The sequence below is a fragment of the Eschrichtius robustus genome, chromosome 2 (assembly GCF_028021215.1).
Source record: "Eschrichtius robustus isolate mEscRob2 chromosome 2, mEscRob2.pri, whole genome shotgun sequence".
Lineage (NCBI taxonomy): Eukaryota > Metazoa > Chordata > Mammalia > Artiodactyla > Eschrichtiidae > Eschrichtius > Eschrichtius robustus.
This window is the reverse complement of record NC_090825.1, coordinates 123,309,505-123,335,213: the sequence shown is the minus strand read 5'-3', so window position 1 is coordinate 123,335,213 and position 25,709 is coordinate 123,309,505. Positions and strand designations below refer to the sequence as shown.

The 25,709-nt window shown below is 43.2% G+C and overlaps 1 protein-coding gene across 2 annotated transcripts in view; it reads left to right on the top strand.

The window, feature by feature from the left end:
* Window positions 1-25,709, top strand: part of PPP2R2B (protein phosphatase 2 regulatory subunit Bbeta) — a 464,325-nt gene that overhangs the window by 400,055 nt on the left and 38,561 nt on the right. For both annotated transcript variants that reach the window (XM_068534531.1, XM_068534532.1), the window contains exons 6-7: window positions 1,318-1,495; window positions 14,773-14,937. In XM_068534531.1, the coding sequence (XP_068390632.1) occupies window positions 1,318-1,495; window positions 14,773-14,937 (343 nt within the window). The remainder of the gene's footprint in view (window positions 1-1,317; window positions 1,496-14,772; window positions 14,938-25,709) is intronic.

The following is a 25,709-nucleotide window of genomic DNA, read 5'->3' as shown; positions in this document are numbered from 1 at the left end:
CCGCATCTCAAGCTCCTCTGGTTTCCAGTATGTCCACTGCCACATTTGCATAGAATTCTGTGATTCCTCTGAATTGTTCATTTAACTTAAAAACTACCTCACAATCCTTCAAGACTGAGCTGGGAGAATTCTGTTTTGTAAAAGGTTATATTGTTGAGGTGGCTGCACTCCACAAAATTTAACCTTTGTTTCCGCCTTCTTCCCCTCACCCACTGGGCTGACACAAATCCAGAATTTGAAGTCTTTATCGACCACCTGGTATCAAATCAGGGCTCAGTTGTAAGAGATGACTTCCCTGAAAAGAAAATAGCTTTTGGTGCTTTTATTTTCTCATTTCTGTTAAAGGGCCAGGCCCGTGTTTTGTGTTTGTTGCATTGTGTTTTAGTCTGTCTCCTCTGAGGCGTTGGTTTTCCCACTACTTTCTCAGGAGCCAGTTCACCCAGGTGTAGGCAGAAGTGCTCTTGAATTCAAAGAGGGAGTCAGAACAGAGGTGGGTCTTTGTTCCTATTTGCCAGGAAGAGCTTCTTGTGTGCAAAACTATATTTAACTGCCTGATTCTCTGACCCAGGGGGAAGGTAACATTTACTCACATATTCTTACTCACTCACTTAACAAATATTTACTGATTATCCTTCATATACCAGTAAGATGACCATATAATTTATTGTCCAAATGAGGACAGTTTTGATGTGAAAGTGGACACTGCCTTGTTGGTACTCCAAGACAACAGGTTAAACCAAGGTAAAACAGGATGTCAGTGGGTGCCCTATATATTACTGGCTGAATTTGGGATACTAGAAATTTGGGTGATTATATGCTTTCCCAAAATTCCCTTAAGGATTGAGGATAAAGCCAGGATGGGGTCTAGACCTCCAAAGCCATGAAGGATAAATTTTAATCTCAGTTGAACTAAACATTTCTAAAATTTTCCTACAACTTCCTTTCAAGAATAGATTTCATGGTTAAAAAACAAACAATCTGGAACAACAGCTCTGGAAGCTAATGACCCCACAGTGGATTCTAAGTTCCCCTGAGATGAGGCCACTTTGAGGGCCACTTGAAAAAAATCTTAGAATCTGTAAAGGATGAAATTGCCCATCAGGGCTAAGGGATGGTGACATTTTTGAGGAAGGAATAAAACTAAAAGGAACCAAAGGGAATAGGAACAACATGTAATTTATCAATCTCCTTTTCTAGCTCAGAGCTCCTTTGACGTAGTCATGATTTTGTATATGATAATAAAGGACATAAACATGCACACTCTTTTCCTAGTAAAGAGCTTTGGTTCTGAAGTGATTTGTTTCTCTTGCATTCCAGGTGCCTGTCCTGAGACCCATGGACCTGATGGTGGAGGCCACCCCGCGAAGAGTATTTGCCAATGCACACACATATCACATCAACTCCATATCAGTCAACAGCGACTATGAAACCTACATGTCAGCTGATGACCTGAGGATTAACCTATGGAACTTTGAAATAACCAATCAAAGTTTTAGTATCCTTTCTTTGCCAATAACCAGTTGGCTTGAATCAAGAGTATTCAGGTATGAGCAAGCTTGGGGGAAAGTGGAATAGAAAGGGGCAATAACAGTTGAAGACCTAGAACTTGTGGAGAACTGTTCCCTTTTAAATTACATTGGCATCTGTGATACTCGTTCATCCAAACAAAGTTAGGGAAGTACTGAATTTCAAGTAGTGGACCAGGACTACCTCTGGATTAGAACTCTGAGTCAGTTCCTTCATGCAGAGGCATTTATGTGTCATGAATTACAACTAGATTTGACTTTATCAACTATAAGACCAGACCTTAGAGTTCAGGGTCGGGTTCCTTCCTCTTGTTAATGGATTCACAAATGGCCTATATGGACATTATGGACCACAGGTACACAGGAGATGTTTTTTGTTGTATCGTAATAATGAAAATAATAATGGCTGCCATTTATTGAATTCCAAGCACTGAACTGGGAATATAATGCATAGAATCTCATTTTGAAAAATGCATATATCATTATTGTCCAGCTTGATGAATTTTCACAGGCAGAGCACTCCTGTGTAAGTAGCATCCAGATCAGAAAACCAAACTTTATTAGCAATGCTCATGTCCCCATCACACTTCTTCAGTCTCTACCTGCCAAGAGTATATTTGATATAACAACCCCATGTTGACATTATGGGGTTGTATTATTATCTTCTGTTTAGCTAAAATTTAGAGAAGTCAAGACAATTGCTGAATGAGTATCTGACCCAGTATTCTCACCCTACTATATTGACCCTCTATTTAATATTAAAAATCGGTCATTTATTCAGCACCTATCATGTGGTCCATCCCACCACAAACCTGACTCTTCACTTGAATTCCCAACCTCAGTTAATGGTTTCACCATCCAGGTAGCTAAGCAACTGACCTAAGAGTCAATATTGATCTTTTTTCCCACTCACCAGCCTCCCCACCCCCCAACCCAATATCTGTGAGCCCTGCCTTTGCTTCATCTAAAATATATCTCAAATCAACTCATCTTTCTCCATCTCCATTCTACCAACCCACACTAGTACAGGCCACTGTTGTCTTACCTATGTGACTGCAGTAATCTACTGTCCAGTCTCCATTCTCTCTTGCTGTCCTACATAATATGTGTTCCACATAACAGAGTAGACCTTTCAACATGTAATTGAGATATCATTCCTCCCCAGATTAAAACACGCTGGTAGCTTCCTATTGAACTTAGAATAAGATCCAAGTTTTTAACTCTGGACTGCAAGATTTCCCATGATAGTGGCCCTGCATCCCTCTTTGATACCCTATCATACCAGTCTGCCCTGATTCACTCTGCTTCAGCCAACTATCCTCTTTTCTGTTCCTGGATAAACCTTGTTCTTACTTCCATTCTCTGCATGTGCTGTTCCCTCTTTCTGGAATACTCTGCCCCCAGAGTCCACATGGCTGACAATGTGTCATCATATAGACTTCAGTCTCCTGTCACCTCCTCAGAGGCACTTCCTCACACTTAACTCCCAAGTAACCCCCAATAACCCTCTATCCCCGTTAACTGCATAATGTGTATCACTATTTGAAATTCGTTTTTTTATTTGTGTATTTTGGGTTTCCCCATATTTGAATGTGAATTTTATGACAGAAGGAACTTTGTATGATCCATTCCTGTATCCCAGTACCTAGAATATTCTGACATACAGAAAGTACCATTTTGATTGGACATGTCAAGTTTGAAATACTGGTAGGTCACCAAAGTGGAGATATCCAGTGGATAATTAATCATGAAATAGAAGCTGGCAATTTCACCTTAAGTGTATATTAGTTACAGTAAAGCTCTGAATGTTCTGATATAAAATAGACTCCATAATGGCTCAAACATATAAAAGATTATTTCTCTTGTAAAGTCCGATATTGATGATCTCCATCAGCAGGCAGCCTCCTCCAATCAGTGATTCAGAGAGATTCAGGTTCTTTCCATCTTGTTGTTCCCCAGTGTCACCATGCTTATCTGCATCTGTACAGCAAAAGAGGAAGATTGTGTAGGACCACACATGGGAGACTCCTATGAGCCAGGTTCTAAAGTAGTGTGCATTCCATTGGCTAGAACTCAGTCACATGATCACATCTAACTGCAAGGCAGGCTGGGAAATGTAGTATAGCTGTTGCGAATGAGTAAAAAGACCTGGTTTAGGTACACAGTCACCTGACCTTCACCACAGAAGAGTGCTCAAGGCTTTTCACAGTTCCCCAAGGCTTTTCAGAAAATGCAGCTGTAAGCCAGTCGTGGTGATTATGGAGACTGAGAACTGACCATTAAGACCGTGACTGGTATCTTTTGTTGATCACAGAGCAGACGCGACATACTGTCTGAGCCTAGGAGAATCTGCCTACAGATTTTGCCTGAAAGTGCAGCTGCTAACAGAACAAGTGTGGGTGGTGGTTCCCTTTCTCCCTTGACATCTATTCCAAGAGCCAGAAATCTGCTCAGGCTCTGCTGAGCTTCTGCTGTCCCCAGTCTAGGTGACATGCTTTCCAAATTTTGCCTCTAGGCCTTCAAGAGGGAGGGAAGTTTCGTTAGGCATTTTAGGAGACAGATGCCTTGGGGAGAATGCAAAAGGAACATATGAATAGCACAGTTGAGGTTATATTCTGCAGATGTGTGACAGCCTGCCAGATGCTGGCATACAAATGAGACCGTGCCATTCACCCTTAAAGCAGCCATATGTAAAATAATCATTGTCATCATGAGAATGATGATAACTGATATGTATACAGTTATTTTCAACCAGACCGCCCTAAGCACTGAGCAGACTGTACAAACTGGGACCCTTTTGCTTATCGTCTCTGAAGTGCAGCCATCTCTGGGGTAGGAAGCGGCCATCTTTCAAAATAGCCTCGGAAAAACACCAACCACCAGACAGGCCTCGTTACATCATATGTTGTTTAGCACCATTTCTATAATGCCTCTTATCCGCTAAGGAGGCAGAAGAAACATGGTTCAGAATAGAAAAATGTGGGGTTCCCAAAGCATGGTATGAGCATCCCTGAGGTGGGAGGCAAGGTTCTTCTACATACTACATGGACGTTTTTTGTTTTCATAATTATGTATTTGTGATAATGAATACTATAAAATACAACTATCGTATCAATCCTATGATATTACAGATACTGAAAAATCCATTTAAATTACAAAGTGCATATATGTAAAGAAACGTATCAGTAAATATTAAGGCAAGTGGCCTTGCAATATGGTTTTTAAAACAGTCATAACTTCTAGTGACTAGCATTTGGTGTGACATTGGCATTATGGTTGAGAACAGATTCTTTGGAGTCCAACAAGCTTAAAATTCTCACCCAGCTCTGCTACTTGCTGGCTGTGTAAGCTTTAGCATGTCTTTTAACTTAGCCAAGCCTCTACTTCATGATCTGTAGAGAGGAGCTCTGAAAAAGAGGATGGTTAGAATTTTTTTAAAAGGTGTTTATACACACACACACACACACACACACACACATACACATATATATATATATGTGTATATATGTGCATATGTATACACATACATATATGCTTAGGGCAGTACCTTGCTAAGTAAATGATCAGTAAACAGGGACCACCACAAAAGGAAACTAGAAAAGTTGAGTGTTAGAAGGGTGGATTCTGTTCTGCTGAATTCATTACCTGGGTCATCTTCTCTATTCTAGACACCGCCTTTGGTTCCGCAGTTTGATGTTCTTTGCAAGATGTTACTCATTATACCCTAGTTACCAGATATCCGCAGGGTCTCTGAGGTCCAGCCCTTGTGTTTAGCACCGTATCAGAGGGAGGCATTCCTAGCCTTATGGCACCTGGTCTTGAATCCTCTTCCTTCCATCTGTACCCAGTCTGTCCCTGTTTTGTGTAACAGGTTCTGGCTTAAAGTGGTCAAACTTTGGCCTTAGTGGGTTAACTACATCAGGACAATAATAAATCATTTCTAGATTAGTGATTTTCTAGGGCAAGAGGCAGCCCTAACTTTTCAATAAAAGAAAATTGCTAGAAAAGGATGTTTCTTAATTATGAAAACTATGGTATACCTAGGATCCTTTGAACTCTGTTCTCAGAACTAAGAATGAGTAGACCTGGGCTCCTACCTAGTCCAATATGGGACCTATTAAATAAATCCACATCGAGTAAAAAGTAAATATACAGTCCTCAGTGACTATATACTGAGCACCTAGTTTGTGCCAGGCCCTGCGATAAGCCATGGGGATATAAGGGTGAAAAGAAACAAATTTTCTGCTTTCAGAATGACATTCACCAAATAATCACACTAATGAGTGTATTATTACAAACTGAAATAAGTCCTGTGAAGAAAGGGAATATGGTTTTGTGAATGCATTTTTAAAAACCTGATGCAGACTAGGGAATAAAAGAAGGCTTTCCTGAGGACTGATTGTTAAGTTGAGATTTGTAAGAGGAAGAGTATGAGCTAACTTGGCAAAGAAGTGCGAAAAGATCAGTCCACCATGTACAAAGGTCCTGTGGCAGGAGGGAGCATGGTATGTTGGAGGAACTCAAGAAGGCCCGAGAGTGAAGTAAAGCGTGGTGTGAGCAAGCTAGAAAGATGAGCACAGACACACCGTGCATAAATCCAGTCTCTAGGCATGAGACAGAGGATTCTTCTGGGAGAAAACAACTGGATTCCAGGGGTACTTGATCTCTGACTTGGTCTTTATCAGCCCTCTGCATCAGCTTCACTTGTCAACCGAGCTGAGACCCTTTTGGATTTGATTCCCTATCAGGGTACCGTAACCACAACGCTTGGCTTCTAGCTCTGTCTCTCCTTAGTACCATGGACAGCAGTCTTCCTTTTAATCCAATAGGATTCTGCCGGGCAAGCTTTGAGGGACGCTGTGGGGCTCGTACAAATTTCTCTCCCTTGTTGCTGCTGTGGCTTTCATCCACAACTGTACATATCAATCTTAGCCTGGCATTTAGTGTAATAGGAGAACATTCCTTCCAATGACACGTCCAGCACATTGGCCTGTGTGTGCCAGAGCGGCCCCCTCCTTGCCATATTAAATGCAGCCTTTGGTGGGTTGTCTCAGGCCTGTTGCCTTGCTTGTGTGGTTACTGACCCTCTGTATCTGACACCAGACCTAACGCTTTTGGGGCCTGGGGATTTCTCCTCCCATAGAGCAAGCCCTTTGAGCCTCATGTTATCAGGGGAAAGGTCAAGAATGCAACTCTGCAGACTTCTTTCGGACTTCTTGAATGTCCTTGGGGCGGTATCACTAAGTAGTTGGGAAGGCAGACTCTGGAGTCAGATTCACTGGATTTGAACCCAGCTCCATCTCCTAAAATCTGTGTGACCTTGACAAGTTGCTTAACATTTCTCTGGCCCTCAGTTTCCTCATCAGTTAATGGGGATAATAATACCACCTATCTTAGGAGGTTGTTGTGAGGTTTAAATGAGGTTGTCTTGTAAAGTATTTAGCCAAGTGCCTGCACAAAGAGAAGGCTCTATAAATAGTAGCTTTTATTATTTGGGGCGTATCCCCAGCCCCCTGTTCTTCTTACCTTGTTGCTTGGATCCCATTCTCTCCTAAGAAAACCACAGGCTAAATGAGCCACACTATACAGGCCTGGCATCTTGGCCTATTGACCTACTGTGAGTTTTCTGCATCTTAAAAAAAAAAAACCTTGCCTAAAGAAGGCTGCTAAGTCATAAGAATGAAGTAAAGTAAAACCCAGAAACATTTTTTAATTTAATTTTTTAAACTAATTTTTATTGGAGTACAGATGATTTACAATGTTGTGTTAGTTTCTGCTGTACAACAAAATGAATCAGTTAAACATATACATATATCCACTCTTTTTTAGATTCCCATATAGGTCATTACAGAGTACTGAGTAGAGTTCCCCATAGATAACTAATAAGAACCCATAAACGTTTATTGAGCACTTACTATGTGCACTGGAGATGCCAAGATGAATAAAACTCCATTCCTGATATCATGGTCCATGTAATCTGGAGGGAGGGTGAGTTCAACCAGAGAAGCAAAACCAGTAGGAGAGGGTGTGTGTGTGTGTGTGTGTGTGTGTGTGTGTGTGTGTGTGTGTAGAGAGAGTGAGAGAGAGAAAGAGAGAGACAGATTGACATATTACCATGAATTAGCCTTGTAATTGTGTGACTGGCCAAGCAAATCCAAAGTCTGTAAGGCCAGCAGTCAGGCACAGAAAAATCATAAGCAAGCTAGAACACCACAGGCGTAAGCATCAGAGGCTACATCCACAAATGGCCATCAAGAAGGAAGATTTAGAGAGAAGGGAGAGAAACTGTAGTCTCAGCATCCATTTGGCGTCTCTTCCTCAAGGAAGATCTAAGCTTTTGTTTAAATGCCTTCCAACTGATCAATTCAGGCCCACCCAGGATAATCTCCCTTATGATTAAATTAAAGCAACTGGTTATGGCCTTTAACCATGTCTGCAGAATCCCTCACAGCAACACCTAAATTACTGTTTGACTGAATAACTGGGGAAACTTGTGCATATGTGCAAAGTGGCTGCTTTCTCTCTTTTGTCCTTCAACTCACCTGAGAGAATAAACCTTGTTAACCTACCACAACCAGAAACATTTTAGAAATGTATAGCCTAACCAAGTTAACATATCACAAAGCTACCAAAGTGAGTATGTGGACAGAGGGAGACAGACATGTAACCATACTAAGGAAGATGAGACTAACAGTTTTGGGGAGCCTCTATGAAGTAGCAGGTATATTACATCATCTCCTGTAGTTTTCTTCCTCTCTTTGTTGATAAATTAACAAGTTCAAAGGCATTTGAGATTAGGTAACTGGTCACAGGATTGGGGATTAAAATCTAGATCTGTCTCACTCTATACTCCAGTAAGATGTACTCTATCACACTATCTTAAATTACTCAAATAATAATAATACACGTTAAGTGTATTCATAGAGGTGCCTTCAAGGTGCTGTGGATACACAGGTAGAAAGAATCATGAAAGAAGGGCTTAGAACACTTCATACAGAAAGTAACACTTGGGTTGGCCTTTGAAGGAAATATTGAGTATTTTCTAATGGAGAAATGTCAAGCTTTGTGTCACATGAATAGGAAAGAGGCTGTGGTTATGGGACTTTCACATACCACACCCCCCCAACCCTGTCATAAAGGACGTCTATCCCAGTGTCTTTTGAGCTCAACACATACATAAAAGCAGTACCTAATAGGGCACCATGTGTCTCTTTGTCAATCCTCTCATATTGAGTCTAGCGATTGGCAAAACCCTTTATGAATATTTGCACACTGGCTTTTTTTAAGCTCTTAAGAGAGGAATATCCCTTGGAGTCCTCTTCGCAGATTTCCAGTGTGTTATCATCAAGCAACATGTCCATTCAGCTGACAAGATCTGGATGCTTTGTAATCACTACTTTATATCCAAAGATTAAATTGAGACTTTGGAAAGGAAATAAAGACTTCAAAGAAACTCATGTGCCCTAAAACGGAATCCAACTCTAATATGCTCAGTTTTCAAGGCCATGATAAGGCTATTCTCCACCTTGGCAGACTTTAAGTGCTATCTGAAAAGCTTCAACTGCTTTTGCACATGGGTATCTTACCCAGGTAAACTTAGATTCCACTCTCCAGCTCTCCCTGCAGACAGGCCTCCTGCTGGACTCTGCTGTCATTGGTTGGCTTAGATAAAAAGAAAGGGGGAAAAAAAAAAACCTTGTCAGTATCAGCAAAATTAGTAGTGATAAAGACAGAAGCATATGAGGACACCTTCAAAAGCCCACAAACCTAATGCATATAAAATCTATCTTTGGAAAAATACATGGTTTCTTTGAAAGTTGGGATTATTCAGTCCACTGTAAAGCCCTTTAATAAATAGCTTTTTCTCCATTATCTTATTTGATCATCAAAATTTCTCAGAGACTGACAGAGTTAACAGAATGATACCCATCCAAAGGCAAAGAAACTGAAACCCAGAGAGATAAAATGACTTTCGCATGTTCTCCGAGCAAAAGAGAGTTGGAATCAAAACTGAATCCCCATCTTTTGACCCCATTTTGTTACAGTATTTATTACAGTATTATCTTCAGTTTTACCCAGAGGTGAGGTTCCTGGTCTCTCAACTCTCTCAGAGATGGTTCTAAGCCAAGGAAACTACTTTTTTTTAACTGTTTGTTTTCTTGGTTTAATAATATGTATTCATTATAGAGACTATAAAATGACCTATAATCTCACCACCTAATTTTGTGTATATACAACGAATTTACATTGCAATTTTAACTTAATGCTAGCTAACTCAACAATAAGGGCTCAGAAAAATAAGTTAATAAGGAAATAAAAGAAAAGGGAAAATTTTTTTATTTCTTGATTTATTCAGGAAGCTTCCTCCTGTTCAGTCTGGGGCCACACACACACACACACACACACGTGTGCACATACACACCCCACCCACTCACACATATGCACTTTCTTTCTCACTTCCCTGCTTTGTCTGTTTAGCAGTTATTACTACCTAATATACTATATATTCTATTTATTTATCTTGTTTAGTGACCATGTTCCCTACTAGAATATAGGCTCCACAGATCAGGGGGATTTTTAGTCTGCTTTGGTCACTGCTATATCCCCTGTACCTAGAAAAACCCTGGTAGATTCTTTGTGAATGTTTATGAAATACATGAAGGAACAAATGAATGAGTGGACCCAAGCTAGGGTTACTGAAGGATAACTTAATGCCAGCCTTAGAATCTAATCCCCCTGTAAGATATAACTATGTTTCCTTCCATTCTGTTCTCTCTCTCTCTCTCTCATTCTTTTTACATGGCTATGATTAAACTGTATATATTTTGTATCTAACTTACCTCACCTAAAATTATACATGTATATAATAAGCATAGAAAATATCTTGTCTTTTTCCATCTTAAAATACTACAACTTCATTAAAAGAAAATGTGGACATGAAAACTCATAATTGAAAAGAAAAAAAATTCATAGACCCACCCCATTGGAATTATCACTAACATTTGGTACTTTTGCCTTTTAGGTCATCAGTTTCAGAGTGTAAGTTTTAAATGACATTATGATCACACTATAGATAGAATTTTTCATACAAGTTTTTTAACAGACTCGGCATTTCATTGCATAAACAATTAAATGAGATTGATCAGAATTTACTGAATCGTTTCCCTATTTCTGTATATTTAGGCTGTTGTCAATTTTTTTCTTTTATAATATCACAATAGACATTTTTTTATAAAAAGCTTTTCCAAATTTGGGTTTAAGGAAATGACTTTTGAATGGTCCCTATGCTACCCTTTAGCATCCTGCCATAATCCCCTTCATTCCCTCACCCCACTGCTGATGTAATTTATGGCTCTGGCTTCTTATTTGTTTGAAGCTCATCCCTTAAGGGGTGACCTCCCAGTGTCTTCAATTATTATTTTAAATGATGCCTTAGGCTATTGCCTGGCACAGCAGTGCCCTCACCTTCCCGCCTTCGGCCTTCCAAACATGGAGCTCAGCTGCCAAACTGGCTGTGCCCCCTCCCGTCTTCAGCACTGCTTCCAGAGTCCCAGCAGAGAGGCAGATTAACCCCTTTTGTTAGCAGAGGTAATTTGCCTGGGCTCCGCATTAATAAGGAATGCCATAAGCGGTTGGGGTCAGGATGAACAGATCTGTCAAGCCCCAGGGTTAATTTAATAGCAATCTGTTGGCTGTCTGCCCTGTATATTAGCCGTGAATCCAGTGCTCTGTTTTGCTTTTGCCGTTTAGTTCTTTGGGACAACGGGGAAATAATTTGGATAGAGAGCTCTAAAAGATAGGAGAGAGAAAATTGACTGTCAACATGCATCATTCCATTTCCAAGATAATACAGGGAGCCCTGCACTGCTCCTCTCCTTTCTCCTTCCCTCCCAACATGAAGGGCACAACCACGTATGCTGGAGGTGTGTATCTCCCTTTAGAACAGTGTAAGGGAAAAGGCTGGGTTTCTAGGTGATGCAGGTGTGAAATATGCTCTCTTGTCATCCCCATAAGCCATTGAATTTTTGTAAACTAGACTCCTTCTCCCAAATGTTTTTAGAACTCAGAAAATCCTCCGCAGTTAACAATTCAAGAAATCCCTTCTCACGTTTCTGTCTCAACTTACGGTTCCAAAAAAAAAAAGAAATTCATCACATCAGAGAACACAAAAATCCTAGGTCCGATGCTGTGTCCAAATTCTGGTTCTGAAAAATGTAGCCCCCAGAGTGGTCGGTGAATTGAGAGAGCACAGGTTCAAAGCAGAATCCCTGTTGGATTAACCAGGGGAGTTTCAAGAGAGCCAGAATTACATCACTCGGAAAGGCTGGCTCTGTGAGGGCCATTCATCAGGGGAGGAGAGTGGAGTGTGGTCAAGAACCCAGGCTCTAGAGTCGGACAAACTTGGGTTCAAATCCCAGCTCCACCCTCTGTGGTCATATGACCTTGAGTAACTTAACATCAGTCACTGTTTCCTCTGCCGGAAAATAGGCCTATTAATAATATTAACATCATAAGGGTGCGATGAAAGTCAAATGAGACAATGCATGGCACGTGATGAACATTAACTACTGCTTATTATTATCTTCCTTGTTTTCCTTATCATCACAGTTACAAAAAAGAGGATTGGAGTCATGGTTTCTCCCCTGAACCCCATAGAGTCAACCCAGACAAGCCCTCTAGTCAAAAGGGAGATGCTTGGGGATGAGGGATGGTGGGCAGGCTTAGAGGTCCAGGATGGATGGGAGGGAAGGAAGGAGGAAGGGTCCAGAGGCAGCAGCCCTAAGCAGACTCAGTTCTGATGCAGTTCTTGATGGTGGAGGTTGTTCCTGGTTTCATATGTATGTTTAAGCCCTTCATTTTCACACATTCTAACTTTTGGGCTTTATTTTTAGGTGAGAAAAAAATAACCGTAGATGTGGCACCTCCCCCTGCCACACAGCCAAGATCCCTTCCAGTTACGCTTGTTTTTAGAGCTATCCTGGTAGAGGTTGAGAAAGCTGACACCAGATTTTCTTGCCCTATTTTGGGAAAAGAGAAACATGCTCACTGGCACAGTAGGGTATGGAGGCTCTTTCTGGAGGGGGATAAAATCTGACAGCAGCTGAACACTACCCTCTGCTTAACCCCACCCTGTATCGTGACCGCAAAGCCCAGGGCATGGGTCAGGGGACTGGGGAGGACATCAGAGCTGCAGCTTGGGGCCTCCTTCTGGGGGGCACTGGCTCCTGCTCCCCAGCAAGTGATACTAACTTAAGTAATATTTATAACTCTGGTAGCAGTTGAGTTGAAAGGTAGTGTTTTCACTACCTTTAGTGAAAAGGTAGTGGATCCAGGGAACCCACATGCTCTGGAGACCCAAGAAACATTTGCATCTGGATTCGTGAGGGAAATTGTAGTAAAATGAAATGTTAGTTGTCTCAAGCTAATTTTAGGAAAAAAACCCAACAGGATTTATACGAGGTAATTGAAAGGGAAAGAGGGACAACCAAACATAAAGCCATTATTGCACCAGATGACATGCCGGAGCATGGGTGATGTTTGATAATAGATGACTACTTTGTTAGTGCTAATGTGACTAAAAATATCAGTATAATTACTCGTACGTCATGTAAACTCTAAGGAGGAGATCATGCTACCAACTACACGAAAAGCATAGGAGACTTTTATCCAACCCAGTCTAATAGCAGCATCTGTATCAAGTTACTGCTTGTTGATTCAATGCAGTGTTTTCCAAAATGTGGTATATAAGCTCCTGGCACAGACATAAATATGTTCATTTTAATGGTTAAAAGCATTTATCTTAGGTACGGTATCTTATTTAAAATGTAACTAGCTCATTAAATCCATGATTTTATGAATATTGGATTACAGCTTAGGCAAGGCTAAGTAAAGAAAAAAGTGAGTCGATTTAAGTTGATGTGGAGAAAAAAATGTTAAGTTAAAAAATGCTACCTAGTGATATACAGGTGGGGCGAAATCACAAATGTGACTCAAAAGTGAGAATCATTTTGGTTCACAGCATCCACATCACAAGGCCTGTTCCTTTGCAGGAAGTTGCTGGGTCCTTGGACAGCACTTCAGCCCCAGCGAGGTACCACCGTACCTGCACCCAGGTCCCCCGAGCTCTCAGTAGAGGTGGGAAGGGATCAGCCCAAACTCACTCCCACCGAAGACGTTTGTTTCCACTGGGTCATTGTCATAGATGAAAGGCCAAATGTTTCATTTCAATACACAAGGATGTGGTCTTTAAAAATAGAGGTATAATAATTCTTGATCAGAAAGGAAAATACTGAGGAGGAAAAAACCCGATGATAAAACCAACGGTATATTCCATTGGAGGCTAAAACTGTCATGCCGTACAATTGGATGGCTTCTTTTTAATGCTTAAACTCCCACATAAGCTCTAAAGCGAATCACAGCTTACAGAGACTTGAGGTCCTGTATATCCTCAATAAGAGAAATTTTGCGTAATTACTAAAGAGTACAAATCTTGCACCTGGGATAAAATTCTAGTACTGCCACTCTTCAGCCATGTGACTTGGGGCAAGTTACTTACATACGCTGAGACTCCGTTTCCCCCCTTGAAATAATGGGGGTAAGAAAGTGCTGATTATAGAGCTGTTATAAGGATTAAATGAAAGAAAGTACATGATATGCTTTGCACAGTGACTGACCTATAGTCAGTGCTCAATAAGTGGTAGCTGCTATTATTATTATTATCAACATATTATCTAAAAACATATTATTTAAAAACATCTAAGGGATTTCATGGAAGAGGATTTGCAGTCTGTCCTAGATATCATGTATCAGCCCAGGAGTTTAGATGAAGATTCAAATATATTGGATTATTTAGCTGGAATATATTGGATTATTTAGTTGGAATGGGGCTGGTTTCTTAACCACTGTTGTAAAATGAGAAATGAAAGCCTTTGCAGCTTGATACATTTTAGCATGATTGCACGAGCAGGTAACCTTGATGTGATGGGGCATCTACACGTTATGAGGGATGAAATCCTGATAAGGAGCCAGGGAGACCTGAGTTCTAGTGCTGCCTATGGCCACTGAGTAACCCTGGGCCTCATCTGCCCGGGACCACTAATACCTGCCTATTTGCTCTCAGAGTTATGACGAGGATCCCCCGTGTGGGCTCACTGCTAACATGGTACAGTAAAGTAAGGAGGTGATGCTACAATTACCCCCAAGTCTCCCCCTTCTCCTGGTCCCCTCCTTGACTCGTCTGTGCCAGATATCGTCGACATCAAGCCGGCCAACATGGAGGAGCTCACAGAGGTGATCACAGCGGCCGAGTTCCACCCCCATCACTGCAACACCTTCGTGTACAGCAGCAGCAAAGGGACGATCCGGCTGTGTGACATGCGGGCGTCGGCCCTGTGTGACAGGCACACCAAATGTGAGTAGCCAGCAGCCCAGGGCTCGTGGCAGGGATGGGCCACTGGCCCCTGACATGTGGGAGGAGAAGGGGGAGGGCCTGGAGGGGTTTGATCTCCTTTCCCACCTCAGACACACTGGGAGTAAAGAAACTACACGTGTTGGCCTGACCCGGGAGTCAGTTCCATGTTTGGTATTTTGATAAAGAGGAAACCTCACGTCCAATCCCACAAACATTGGCTTCCGGCTGTGGAATACAGAGATGAACGAGACATGAGCCCTGTCACGTAACATTGTGACATGATCTGAATTATGTTTTAAGATTCCTCTTGCTGCCCTGGGGAGAATGAACCTGCAGAGTAGAAGTGGGGGACCAGTTAGGGGATGGTTGCGATGTCCAGGCAGGAGATGCAGGTGACCTGGACAAGGGCAGGGTGTGGAAATGGAGAGGAGCGGACTGGTTCTGGACAGATCTTGGCAGTAGAGTTAACTGGACTTGCTGGACAGTGTGGGAGGCTGCGAAAATACAAGAATCAAGAATAGCAGCTGGGGACACTAAGTTAACACTGTATTGTGTATTTGAAAGTTCTTAAGAGAATAGGTCTTAAAAGTTCTCATCATAAAAAAAAAAATTGCAACTATGCATGGTGATGGGTGTTAACTAAACTCATTGTGGTGATTATTTTGCAATATATACATGTATCAAATCATTATGCTGTTCACCTAAAACTAATATGATGTTATATGTCAATTATACCTCAACTTTAAAAAAAAAAATAACAGCTGGGGGAAAGGGTTAGTGGCTTCTTGGAGAGAGTGAGGCTTTGGGAACCAGCACCCTAGAAGGCCCAGTGATCCTAGTGGGCACCAGGGAAGAGCTTCAGAGAGAAGGGATGGGATAAAGTCCACCAGGCTCACAGACCCTGGGATCACGCTGGAGTTTTCAGGGCGTTGACTGAGCAAAGCAGCTCCGAACTAGTCGGGGCTGAGTGCTTGGGGGCCAAAGGCTAAGACCGATGTAAGCGGGTAAAGCAAGAGTCAGCTGCGGTAGCCAGAATGGGCCTGGAGCTAGCAGGGAGGTTTTCTAGAAAACAAAACTCCCCAGAGTGAAGGTGCCTAGAGGGCAGTGGTCACCCATGTCCAGTGTCAGACTAAATACCGTGCAGCTGCCAGGATGTTCAGGAGCCATGAGAGCTGTTTGTCTGGCCGGCATCTTCTGCTGGGTGCCACTCTGCCACTGCAGCCTGGACAGCCGGGAGTGAAGACCTTTCTCTCCCACAGCCCCAGCTTTCGCTTTTAATTCCTATGGGACCTGAGCGATGTGATGACTCTCTGTGTAGGTGTATGGCTAGGAGAGGTGTGAATATCTGGGTCACTTTGATCATTTCTGTTTGCTCATTCGCTGTGAGGAGTATTGCACAGGGGAGCTGGTACGTCTAGTGTAGTGGGATGTAGACTGTGTGGATTCCAGAGACATACAGACCCAGGTCAGAGGCAGGCTTCACCCCTTACTAGCCGTCTGACTTTGTCCAACTTTCCTTTACCTTTCTGAGCCTCAGTTTTCTCATACGTAAAATGGGTAAGATAATAACATCCACCTCATGGGTGTGTCACGGAGATTAGATAACTATTAAGAATTGTTAATGAGGTGTTTCATACTAAGTGTGTTTTATGCTTCCAGAAGATTTCAATTCAGATGACCGACATTTCCAGTACTCAATCGCCATTGTGTAGCTAGTAGCTACCTTATTGGACAGTGCTGATTTAATATTTCCTTCATTGCAGAAGGTTCTCTTGAAGAGTACTGATCTATACTATTGGCTCCTTGAGGGTGTGGACTTACTTTGTTTTGTTCACTGCTGTTTCCCTAGCACCTGAAACAGTACCCAGCCCGTGATAGATGCTTTATTGATATTTGCTGGTGTCTGTGCTGTTACTGATCTTTGAGCAGTACTTCCTTATAAGCCAAAAAGGGGGAAATGTTCAAGGCAGAAGGATCAGCATGTGCAAAGGTGCTGAGGCATGAACGATCATAACACTTTTGGAACTGCAGGGTGACTGATATGACTGGCATATAGGGAATGACTTGGAGAGGGAAGAGTTGAAGTTCAGGAGGAAGGCAGGAGACTGGTCATAATGACCATGATAATGGACTTGAATTTTCTCTCAAAGTCAGTCAGAACAGCCACTAGAGTAACCAGGGGACTGATTGGAATTATTTTTTGGAGAAGTTACTTAGACTGAAGGCAGAAGGATGGAGGTTGGGTTCTGTCTGGGAGAACGAAGAGTCAAGAAAAGAGGTTAGGAAGATTCTATAACGTACGCAAGGATTTCTTAACGACGCACTATTGAATTGGGGGCACACGATGCTTTCTTTGGGGGTGGCAGCTGTCCTATGCATTGTAGGATGTTTAGCAGCACCCCCAGCCTCTACACACTAGATGCAGGCAGCAAAGGCCAGTTATGACAACCAAAAATGTCTCCAGACATTCTGATGTATCCTGGGGTGAAAATTGCGCCCAGCTGAGAATCACAGATCTAGACTAAAATTCACTGGCAATCCTTCAGCGTGATCTTCTTGTATCTATGATGTATCCATTACTATTAAGCACTCTGAGGGGTACAGTGGAAAGGGTAAGACATCTCCTAACACTCAAGGAATTTCAAGTTTGGCTGGTGAGGCAAGATGTACCCAGGACACCCAAATGAGTGGTAGAGACGATTAGGAGTTGGGATATTTGGGGAAGGGGGGAGGGAGGGACATTGGAGGCAGACCCCACAGGGGAGGAAGAGGCTGAGTGGTAGTGTTGAAGCACAAGTAGGATTTGGTTAGGTAGGAAATAGAGAGAAGGGTGTTTGGGGTTGTACACACAAGAATGGGCAAAAGCCTGAAGTTAGGAAATGACATGAAACCTTTAAAGAGCCTTAGCAAGAAGTGTTGGGCTTGGGTAAAAGGGGAATATGGAGGAAAAGAGGTCAAATAGGGATGATGGTTTATATCAAGTCAGTCATTGAAGGTCAGAGTCAGAAGTTATGCCTTCATCCATTCATTCATTCATTCATTCATTCATTGAGTACCTGCTTTATACTCAGAGTCTGGCTCCTATGGTAGCCCGTCCTTCTTAAACTTTTCCACCAAGTACAGCACTCCCAGACCCAGGCTGTGAGCCTGACTGCTGTGCAGGAAGGGCACCAAAAGGCCATCCAGCCTCTCTGATGTGCTCTGGGTGGCCTGGCCTCTCAGCAAAGGCAAAACTGCACGTGCCTGCCAGAGGCCTGAGGCTCCAGGGGAGGTGCTGACCACAGTGGATTTTCTTTGAAGTCTTATTTCGCCATCTTAAAATTTCACATGGATCTTGTATTTTATTCCCATAAAATGACTACTTTCCATTTAATTTAAAGATTACATTTCTACCCATCCCCAAATTTCAAGCAAAATTGACATTTCCAAAAGATGCAGCATTTATCTGCGGCTTCCTATACCACCTGGTGCACCCCCGTATCGTCCTCCTTCCTGACCTCCAAGGATGCATACATGTGCCCCAGCTTGAGAAGCACAACTCCCAGTATGTGGAGAGCAATTGGAGATCATTTGGCTGGAGAACAGAGCTATAGAATTTATGTTTTATGGAAGATTAACACAGTGGTGGCGGGAGGAAACATAGGAGAATTAGAAGGTTTTGCTTTAGTCTCAATACAGTGGAAATTCATAACCTAGATAAGAATGGTAGCACAGGGAACTCTACTCAGTACTCTGTAATGGCCTATGTGGGAAAAGAATCTTAAAAAGAGTGGATACATGTATATGTAAAACAGACTCACTTTGCTGAACACCTGAAACTAACACAACATTGTAAATCAACTATATCCCAATAAACATTAAAAAAAAAAAAAAGATGGTAGCTATGGAAATTGAAAGAAAGGAAAGGGAAAAAGAAACATTTTTCTTTCAAAATAACTGTGGGGATGTAAAGCAATATTAGAGATTGGTGTCCATCACACGTGGATATTACTTGTTCAATATCCTTCGCCTCTAGACTATAAACTCTCTGAGGACAAGAACTGAATCTATTTTGCTCACATTGTATCACAAAGGACTGACACACAAACAGGTGCTCAGTAAATATTGATTCAATAAATAAATTTATGCCTGAGAGTTGACCTAAATGGCACGTGAATTGTGGACTAATAAGAAGCCATACTGAAGGAGAGTGAACGGTTGAGGACCAGTCTGGGACGTGCTGTGTGGGAGGTGACATAAGCTGTCTGACCGGGCTTGAAGGGCCACCAACCCAAAGTGGATGCCAGAGACGGCACGAGAAGCCCGGTGTGTTCACAGCCCAAAGTGGCAGACACCAGCCTGGGCTCTGGGGTCAGACAGACCCACAGGAGGGCTGGATAGTGAGGAGGAAGCTGATTGGGAGGCTTGGTGAACTCTGAACTCAAGATGGAAAAAGGATAAGGCCTTAGGCATTTCTAGAACTAGAATTCTTTAGAGAAGAAGCTTTGGAATCAGAACTCAGCTCTGTCGCTCAGCAGCTGTGTGACCCCCAATCAAGTTTTGAATCCCTCTGAATCCCAAGTTCCTCCTTAGAAATAATAGAAATAATATAATAAAGACCGTCTCAGGGCTGGTTGTTCCCAAGGAGTAACTGTCCTCAAGTGTATAAGAGCCTAACCCTCTGCCAGGCACACAGGAGACAGTGAACGGCAGCAGCAGTTACCACAGTTATGCCTCCTGAGTACCCCCCGGTTCCAGACCTGCAGCTCTAAGAGGCCTGAACCTCCAACCTTTATTCCATGTCCACAAGCCCCATTAGTCATTTATTTAATTAGTACTTGTTGAGCACACACTATATGTCAGGTACTGTACCAGACTCTGGGGACACAATGGTGAGCAAAACCAGATCTGCTTTCTTCCCTCTTAGAGCTCCAGGTCTATACTAGTGAGGGTCTGCAGAGGAACAGAACCAATAGGAGATATATATATATCATATATATACACATATGCATATATATACACACACACACATATACACGTGTGTATGTATATATAAATGTGAAAGATTTGTTATAAGTATTCATAACAATTATGGTCGTGCAATAATGGAGGCTGACAAGTCCCAGGACCTTCAGTGGGGCTGCAGGAGAGCTGATGAGGTAGTTTTAGTCCAAAGGCCAGCAGACTCGTGACCCAGGAAGAGCTGATGGTCCAGTTCAAGTGCAAAGGCAGGAAAAAAATGATGTCCCAGCTCGAAGGAGTCAGGCAGGAGAATTCCCTCTTGTTGGGAGGAGGGTCAGCCTTTTGTTCTATTCGGGCCTTCAACTGATTAGATAAGGCCCACCCACATTAGGGAGGACAATCTGCTTTACTCAGTCTGTTAATTTAAACGTTAAATTCATTCAAAAATACCCTCCTAAACCCCCAGGATAATGTCTGACGAAATATCTGGGCACCCCATGGTCCAGTCAAGTTGATGCATAAGATGAACTGTCACACTAAGGAGGAAAGACGCATTCATCAGAGAATCACAGATAGATAATGACATTGTGACTAATAAGTGGTGTGAAAAAGAGTCTTGTGGTGTTGTGAGGGGGTGTGACAAGGACCTTATACCACAAGGCAGTGACCACTGAGCTGCTACCTAAAGACTGAGATGTTCCCTGGGGAAAATATTGGGAAGGGTCATCGAGCCCATGCACCCAGGAACCCCCTGGGGGCTGCTTCTCCCTGCAGCCTTGGTCCCACACAGCCCTTGAGAAGTAGAGCCCAGGGGACAGTCCCTAAGGAGGCTGGGAGCTAGCTGGCCACCTGCAGACCCCTGCTGCAGCCCTGCCTCCCCACGCCCCATCCCGACACCAGCAGTGCTCTGAATTGCCAGCCTCCAGCCTCCTAATCTAATTAAGAAGTGAACGAAATTCATTTTCCTGACTCGTCCAAAGTGCCGACCTTTGTCAGTGTGCATCTCCCTTTGTTTGGCTGCTGCAGCGGCAGCGGCCCGAGCTCCCGCCAGCTGGGAAAACAAGTTCAATCTGACCCCGCACCTGACATTTCATATTGATTTTCTCCATCCTCCTCCAACACCAGCCTTCCGTCGACCACGGTTCAGCCCGGGTGTGCGAACGGAATGGAGACAGTTCATCAGAGTTCAAAATGAAAAGCAACATTGGCTTTCGGAGATGAGCTCTGAGAAGGAGGGTATTTAATAACCATCAATGTTTAATCAAAATGCCGAGGAGTTCCGTGTTATCAGAGCTGCATATATTAATTTCCATACGTCCCTTGCTCTGCATACTCAGCAGGGGTTGGAAAGGATGATTCTCTTCCTCATGTCTCAGGTTTTTTTCTATCGCTTCTGGCGGTAATGACAAGGGTTGTATCTGCAGTTTGAGATTCTAATGGCTGAAACAATAGGGTGTTGATGGCAGCAGCAGTGGCTGGCCTGAATCTTGCTGTTCCCTTTTAATGCGTGAGTACTGGGAGTTGAGTGAAGAAACTGGCCAGGTGTGATGAATGACAACCAAGGGAATGAGAGAGAAATTAAATCTAAACTCCTTTCCAAGACCCACAGGAATCTGGTCCCTGTAGTCTGGCCACACTGGTCTGCTTCCTGTGCCTTCAGCACACCCAGCCCTTTGTGCCTCAGGCCCTTTGCACAGGCTCTTCCCCTACCTGGAATGCTCTTCCACCAGGCCCTCCCTTGTTTAGACTGCTCTCATGTTTTAGGTCTCTGGGAAAATATCACCTCCTCAAAGAGGACTTCTCTTTTCCACCCCCATCTGCACCCTATTTCTACTGCATCACCCTATTTTATTTCTTTATGTATTTCTTAGTACTCAGCTATAGATGTTTGTTTTTCTTCCTGTGTCTCCCTGACTAGAATGTAATCTCCATAAGGGCGGGGACTTTATTTTACCAACCCCTGCATTACCAACCCAGCTACAAATGGGGCTTCACTGAACAACTGCGGTAGAAAAGCAGGCAGGTGGGAAAAGACAGATGAAAGAAGGTGTTTTCATTTACTAGAGTTGCTATAACAAAATACCATGAACTGAGTGGCTTAAAAAAAACAAAATCTTACTGTCTCCCTGTTCTGGAGGCTAGAAGTCCTAGACCAAGGTATCAACGGGGTTGGTTTCATCTGAAGGCTGTGAAGAGAGGATCTCCTCCAGGCCTCTCTCCTTCGCTTGCTGGTGACCATCTTCTCCCTGCGTCTTCACATCATCTTCTCTCTGCACCTGTCTGTGTCCAAAACTGCCCTTCTTATAAAGACACTCATCATATTGGATTAGGCTCCACCCTCATGACCTCATTTTTTAATTTAATTACCTCTTTAAAGACCCTACCTCCAAATATGGTTACATTCTGAGGTACTGAGGATTAGGACTTCAACATAAGAATTTGGGGAGGGGGTACACAATTTAGCCCCTAATAGAAGACCTGAAAGTCATCCAGAGCACAGTTCCTGGAGCTCACAGCTCCAGGTGTGGGTCCCAGGCCCGCTCGTTGCAGGCAGCCTGGGCAAGGCGCCAATGCTGATCCTTTCCTCCAGGTGGTAAGGGGGAAAAGTGGTCATAGACCAGCTCTTAGTACAGCCCCTGACCTGTCGTGAGCACACAGTGTGTGTGGCTCTTATTGAACGTGGTGGGGGACAGAGGACAGAGGCAATAAAAACCTGTATGTGGAGCCTCTACACCTCCCTCGTGGGATCCATGTGTTTTATGGTGACGATGTCTGGATACTTTCCCATGGTGCCGAAACATACTTGCTCTCTGAACAAAGAGGACTTAAACTGATTTTAGAGGCGATGAGGTGCTAAGAAGCCTGTTTCTTATTCAGAAACCACTCATAAGGGGAGGGGGTCTTGAATAAGTTGAGTTTGTTTTTACAACATGAAAGAAAAGCAGCAGGTTAGGAGTATGGGATTGCCAGATACATACCACTATATATGAAGTAGATAAACAACAAGGACCTACTGTATAACACAGGGAACTATATTCGATACCTTATAACAACCTATAATGGAAAAGAATCTGAAAATATATATATATATGTATATGTATGTACATATTTATATAACTGAATCACTTTGCTATACACCTGAAACTAACACAATCTTGTAAATCAATTATACTCCAATGAAAATAAATAAATAAATTTTTTAAAAAAATTTTAAGAGAAAAAGAAAAAGAAAAGTAGCAGTTGGAACCCTCAAATGGGAGTGGGAATAGAGAAAGAGGTTCCTGTGAAGGTCCATAGAGATGTAACCTGCCAACTACCTGTGAACACAGTTAAAGATGGAGCAGGTGGGGAAATGCTTATGATAAGTGTTAAAGCAGCACGCAAGATTACAAGCCCACCCTGAATTCAGCAGTGTGAAGAAGAATACGTGTAGACAAAGACTGGGGCTCTTCGTGAAAGGGATGATGTCAGGGCAGCAAAATTCGGGCAGCTTTCCTATTTTCCAGGTTCTCCTCAAGGTTGTAGTTTTACTTCTATAATTGGGAGAAGCTTGGTGGATAACAGGAGAGCCCGCTGGGTACTCCAAGGGTACAAAGAGGAGATTCCCTCTACACACACCGTTGACAGCACCTGTCTTAGGTACTGGGGCAGGAAAGGAGGTGGGGAGCCCAGGATGATATCTCCTGCCTTAGTCCATTCGGGCTGCTATAATCAAATACCACAGACTGGATGGCTTCAACAACAAACACTTATTTCTGGAAGCTGCGAAGTCCAAGATAAGACACCAGCAGATCCAGTGTGTGGTGAAGACCAGCTTCTTGGTCCATAGATGGCCATCTTCCTTCGCTGTGTCCTTGCATGGCAGAAGGATGTGAGGGAGCCTTGGAGTCTCTTTTTCGTAAGGTCACTAATCCCATTCATGAGAGCTCCACTCTCATGACCTAATCACCTCCCCAAACCCCCTTCTCCAAATACCGTCACACTGGGGATTAGGTTTCAGCATACGAATTTCAGGGGACACAGTCATTCAGTCTATAGCATTCCCTGTAACATGTCTGCTTTGTTTCTTCCCTTCTGTCAGACTCAACTGACAGTAGTGAGTGACTTCAGAGAAGGGCCAAGATAGAGAAGGAAAATCACCATGGTGTCCACTATCAGTCTCTGTTTGTGACTTAACTGGGTGATCTTAACCGGGTTACTTAACCTCTCTGTGTCTGAATTTGCTCACCTATAAGATATGACTAGTAGCAGCACTTACCTTATTAGGGGGCATGGGAGGATTAAATGAGAAGACGCCATGAAGCCTTAGAACAGTGCCTGGCCCATGATAAGAGCTCCGTGTTTGTTATGGTTGGGAAGATGATGCTCTCTTACTTCCCTTCCACGCGTGTCTAAGAGCAGGAACGGGGGAGAAGCAGCCATAGTCGTGATGTAGTCATGTCAGCAGCCATAATCACAGGGAACTTCTGTGACATTTACTATATCCAGAAAGTAAGCCAAGGTCCTGACAACCTATGGGGGGCATCCTAGGATTTGTCACATTTTACAGATGAGGAAACTAGCTAAGAGGAGGAATGATACTCTCACGGCCACCAAAGAACAAGTGACAACTGGGGTTTGATCCGGACTTGTGCCTCTTAACGAGGACTCCAGAAATCACTTGCTCAACTACGATTTATTCAACATCCACTCTTTCCTGCCTTCAGGGAGCTTACATTCTAGCGTGAAGGGAGGAAAGAAAATATATACTAGTACACAAATGAGTGAGATAATTTCTGACACTGATAAAAGCTATAAGAAAATTAAAAGGGTTAACGAGTAGCCTTTGAACTGAGACCCGAATTGTCAAAAGGAGCCAAACAGAGAGATAATATCAAAGTAGGAAGACCTTGACATAGGGACAACCGTGTGTGTTCAAAGAAGAGAAGAAAGACCAGTGGATGGAGATCGGTGAGCTGGGAAACAGGGTGGAGGGTGACGCCGAAGAGGCAGGCTGGGCCCAGATCATGGAGAGCCTTGCAGACCAGGGAAGAGAGCCTGGATTTCATTCTAAGTGTGATGGAAGCTAGTAGACAGTTCCAAGCAGGCAAGTGAATACTCTGTTTATGGTCTTAATTTGCTAAAAGGGTTGGCAGGCCAAGAAGCTCTGGGACCAGTTAGGAGGCCCTTGCTATGGTCTGGGAGGAAATGATAGTGGCTCTGACCGGGGCTGGGGTGGGTAGTGATGGCGTGATAAGTGGACAGACACAGAATCTACTGAGGCAGTAAGGCTAAGAGGACTTGCTGAGAGGCTGAAAGTGGAGAGGTGACAGAAAGGGAGGATTCTGAGAAAACTTAGGTTTTGGTTTTGAGCTGCCGAGGGTATAGTGGTAACACATACTGACGAAAAGACTCAGGAAGGAACAGGTTTGGTGTAGAAAGACCAAATACACATCTCTTTTGGATGTGTCCGGATTGAGATGCCTATGATACGCGCAGTTAGAGAAGCCTGGTAACAAATGGATACCTGAGTCTGGAAGTCAGGGGAGAGGTCTGGCCTGGAGATAGAAATTTAGGAATCATGAGCATCTCGTGGTCTTTCAAGCCATGGGACAAGGTGAAGTCACTTAGGAGAGAAGATGTAGATGCAGAGGAGTGGAGAGTCCAGGATGGAGGCCAAGGGCACGTCAGCATTTGCCAGTGGGGTTGGAGGGAACAGGGGGCAGCCTTTTACAAGAGACTGAGGATGAGCTTCCAGGGAGGTAAGAGGAAAACCAAGGGGTGGGGTTGAGTAAGCATATAAGCCAAGAGAAGAGAGTGATTTAGAAAGACCCTGGGATCAGTTATGTCAA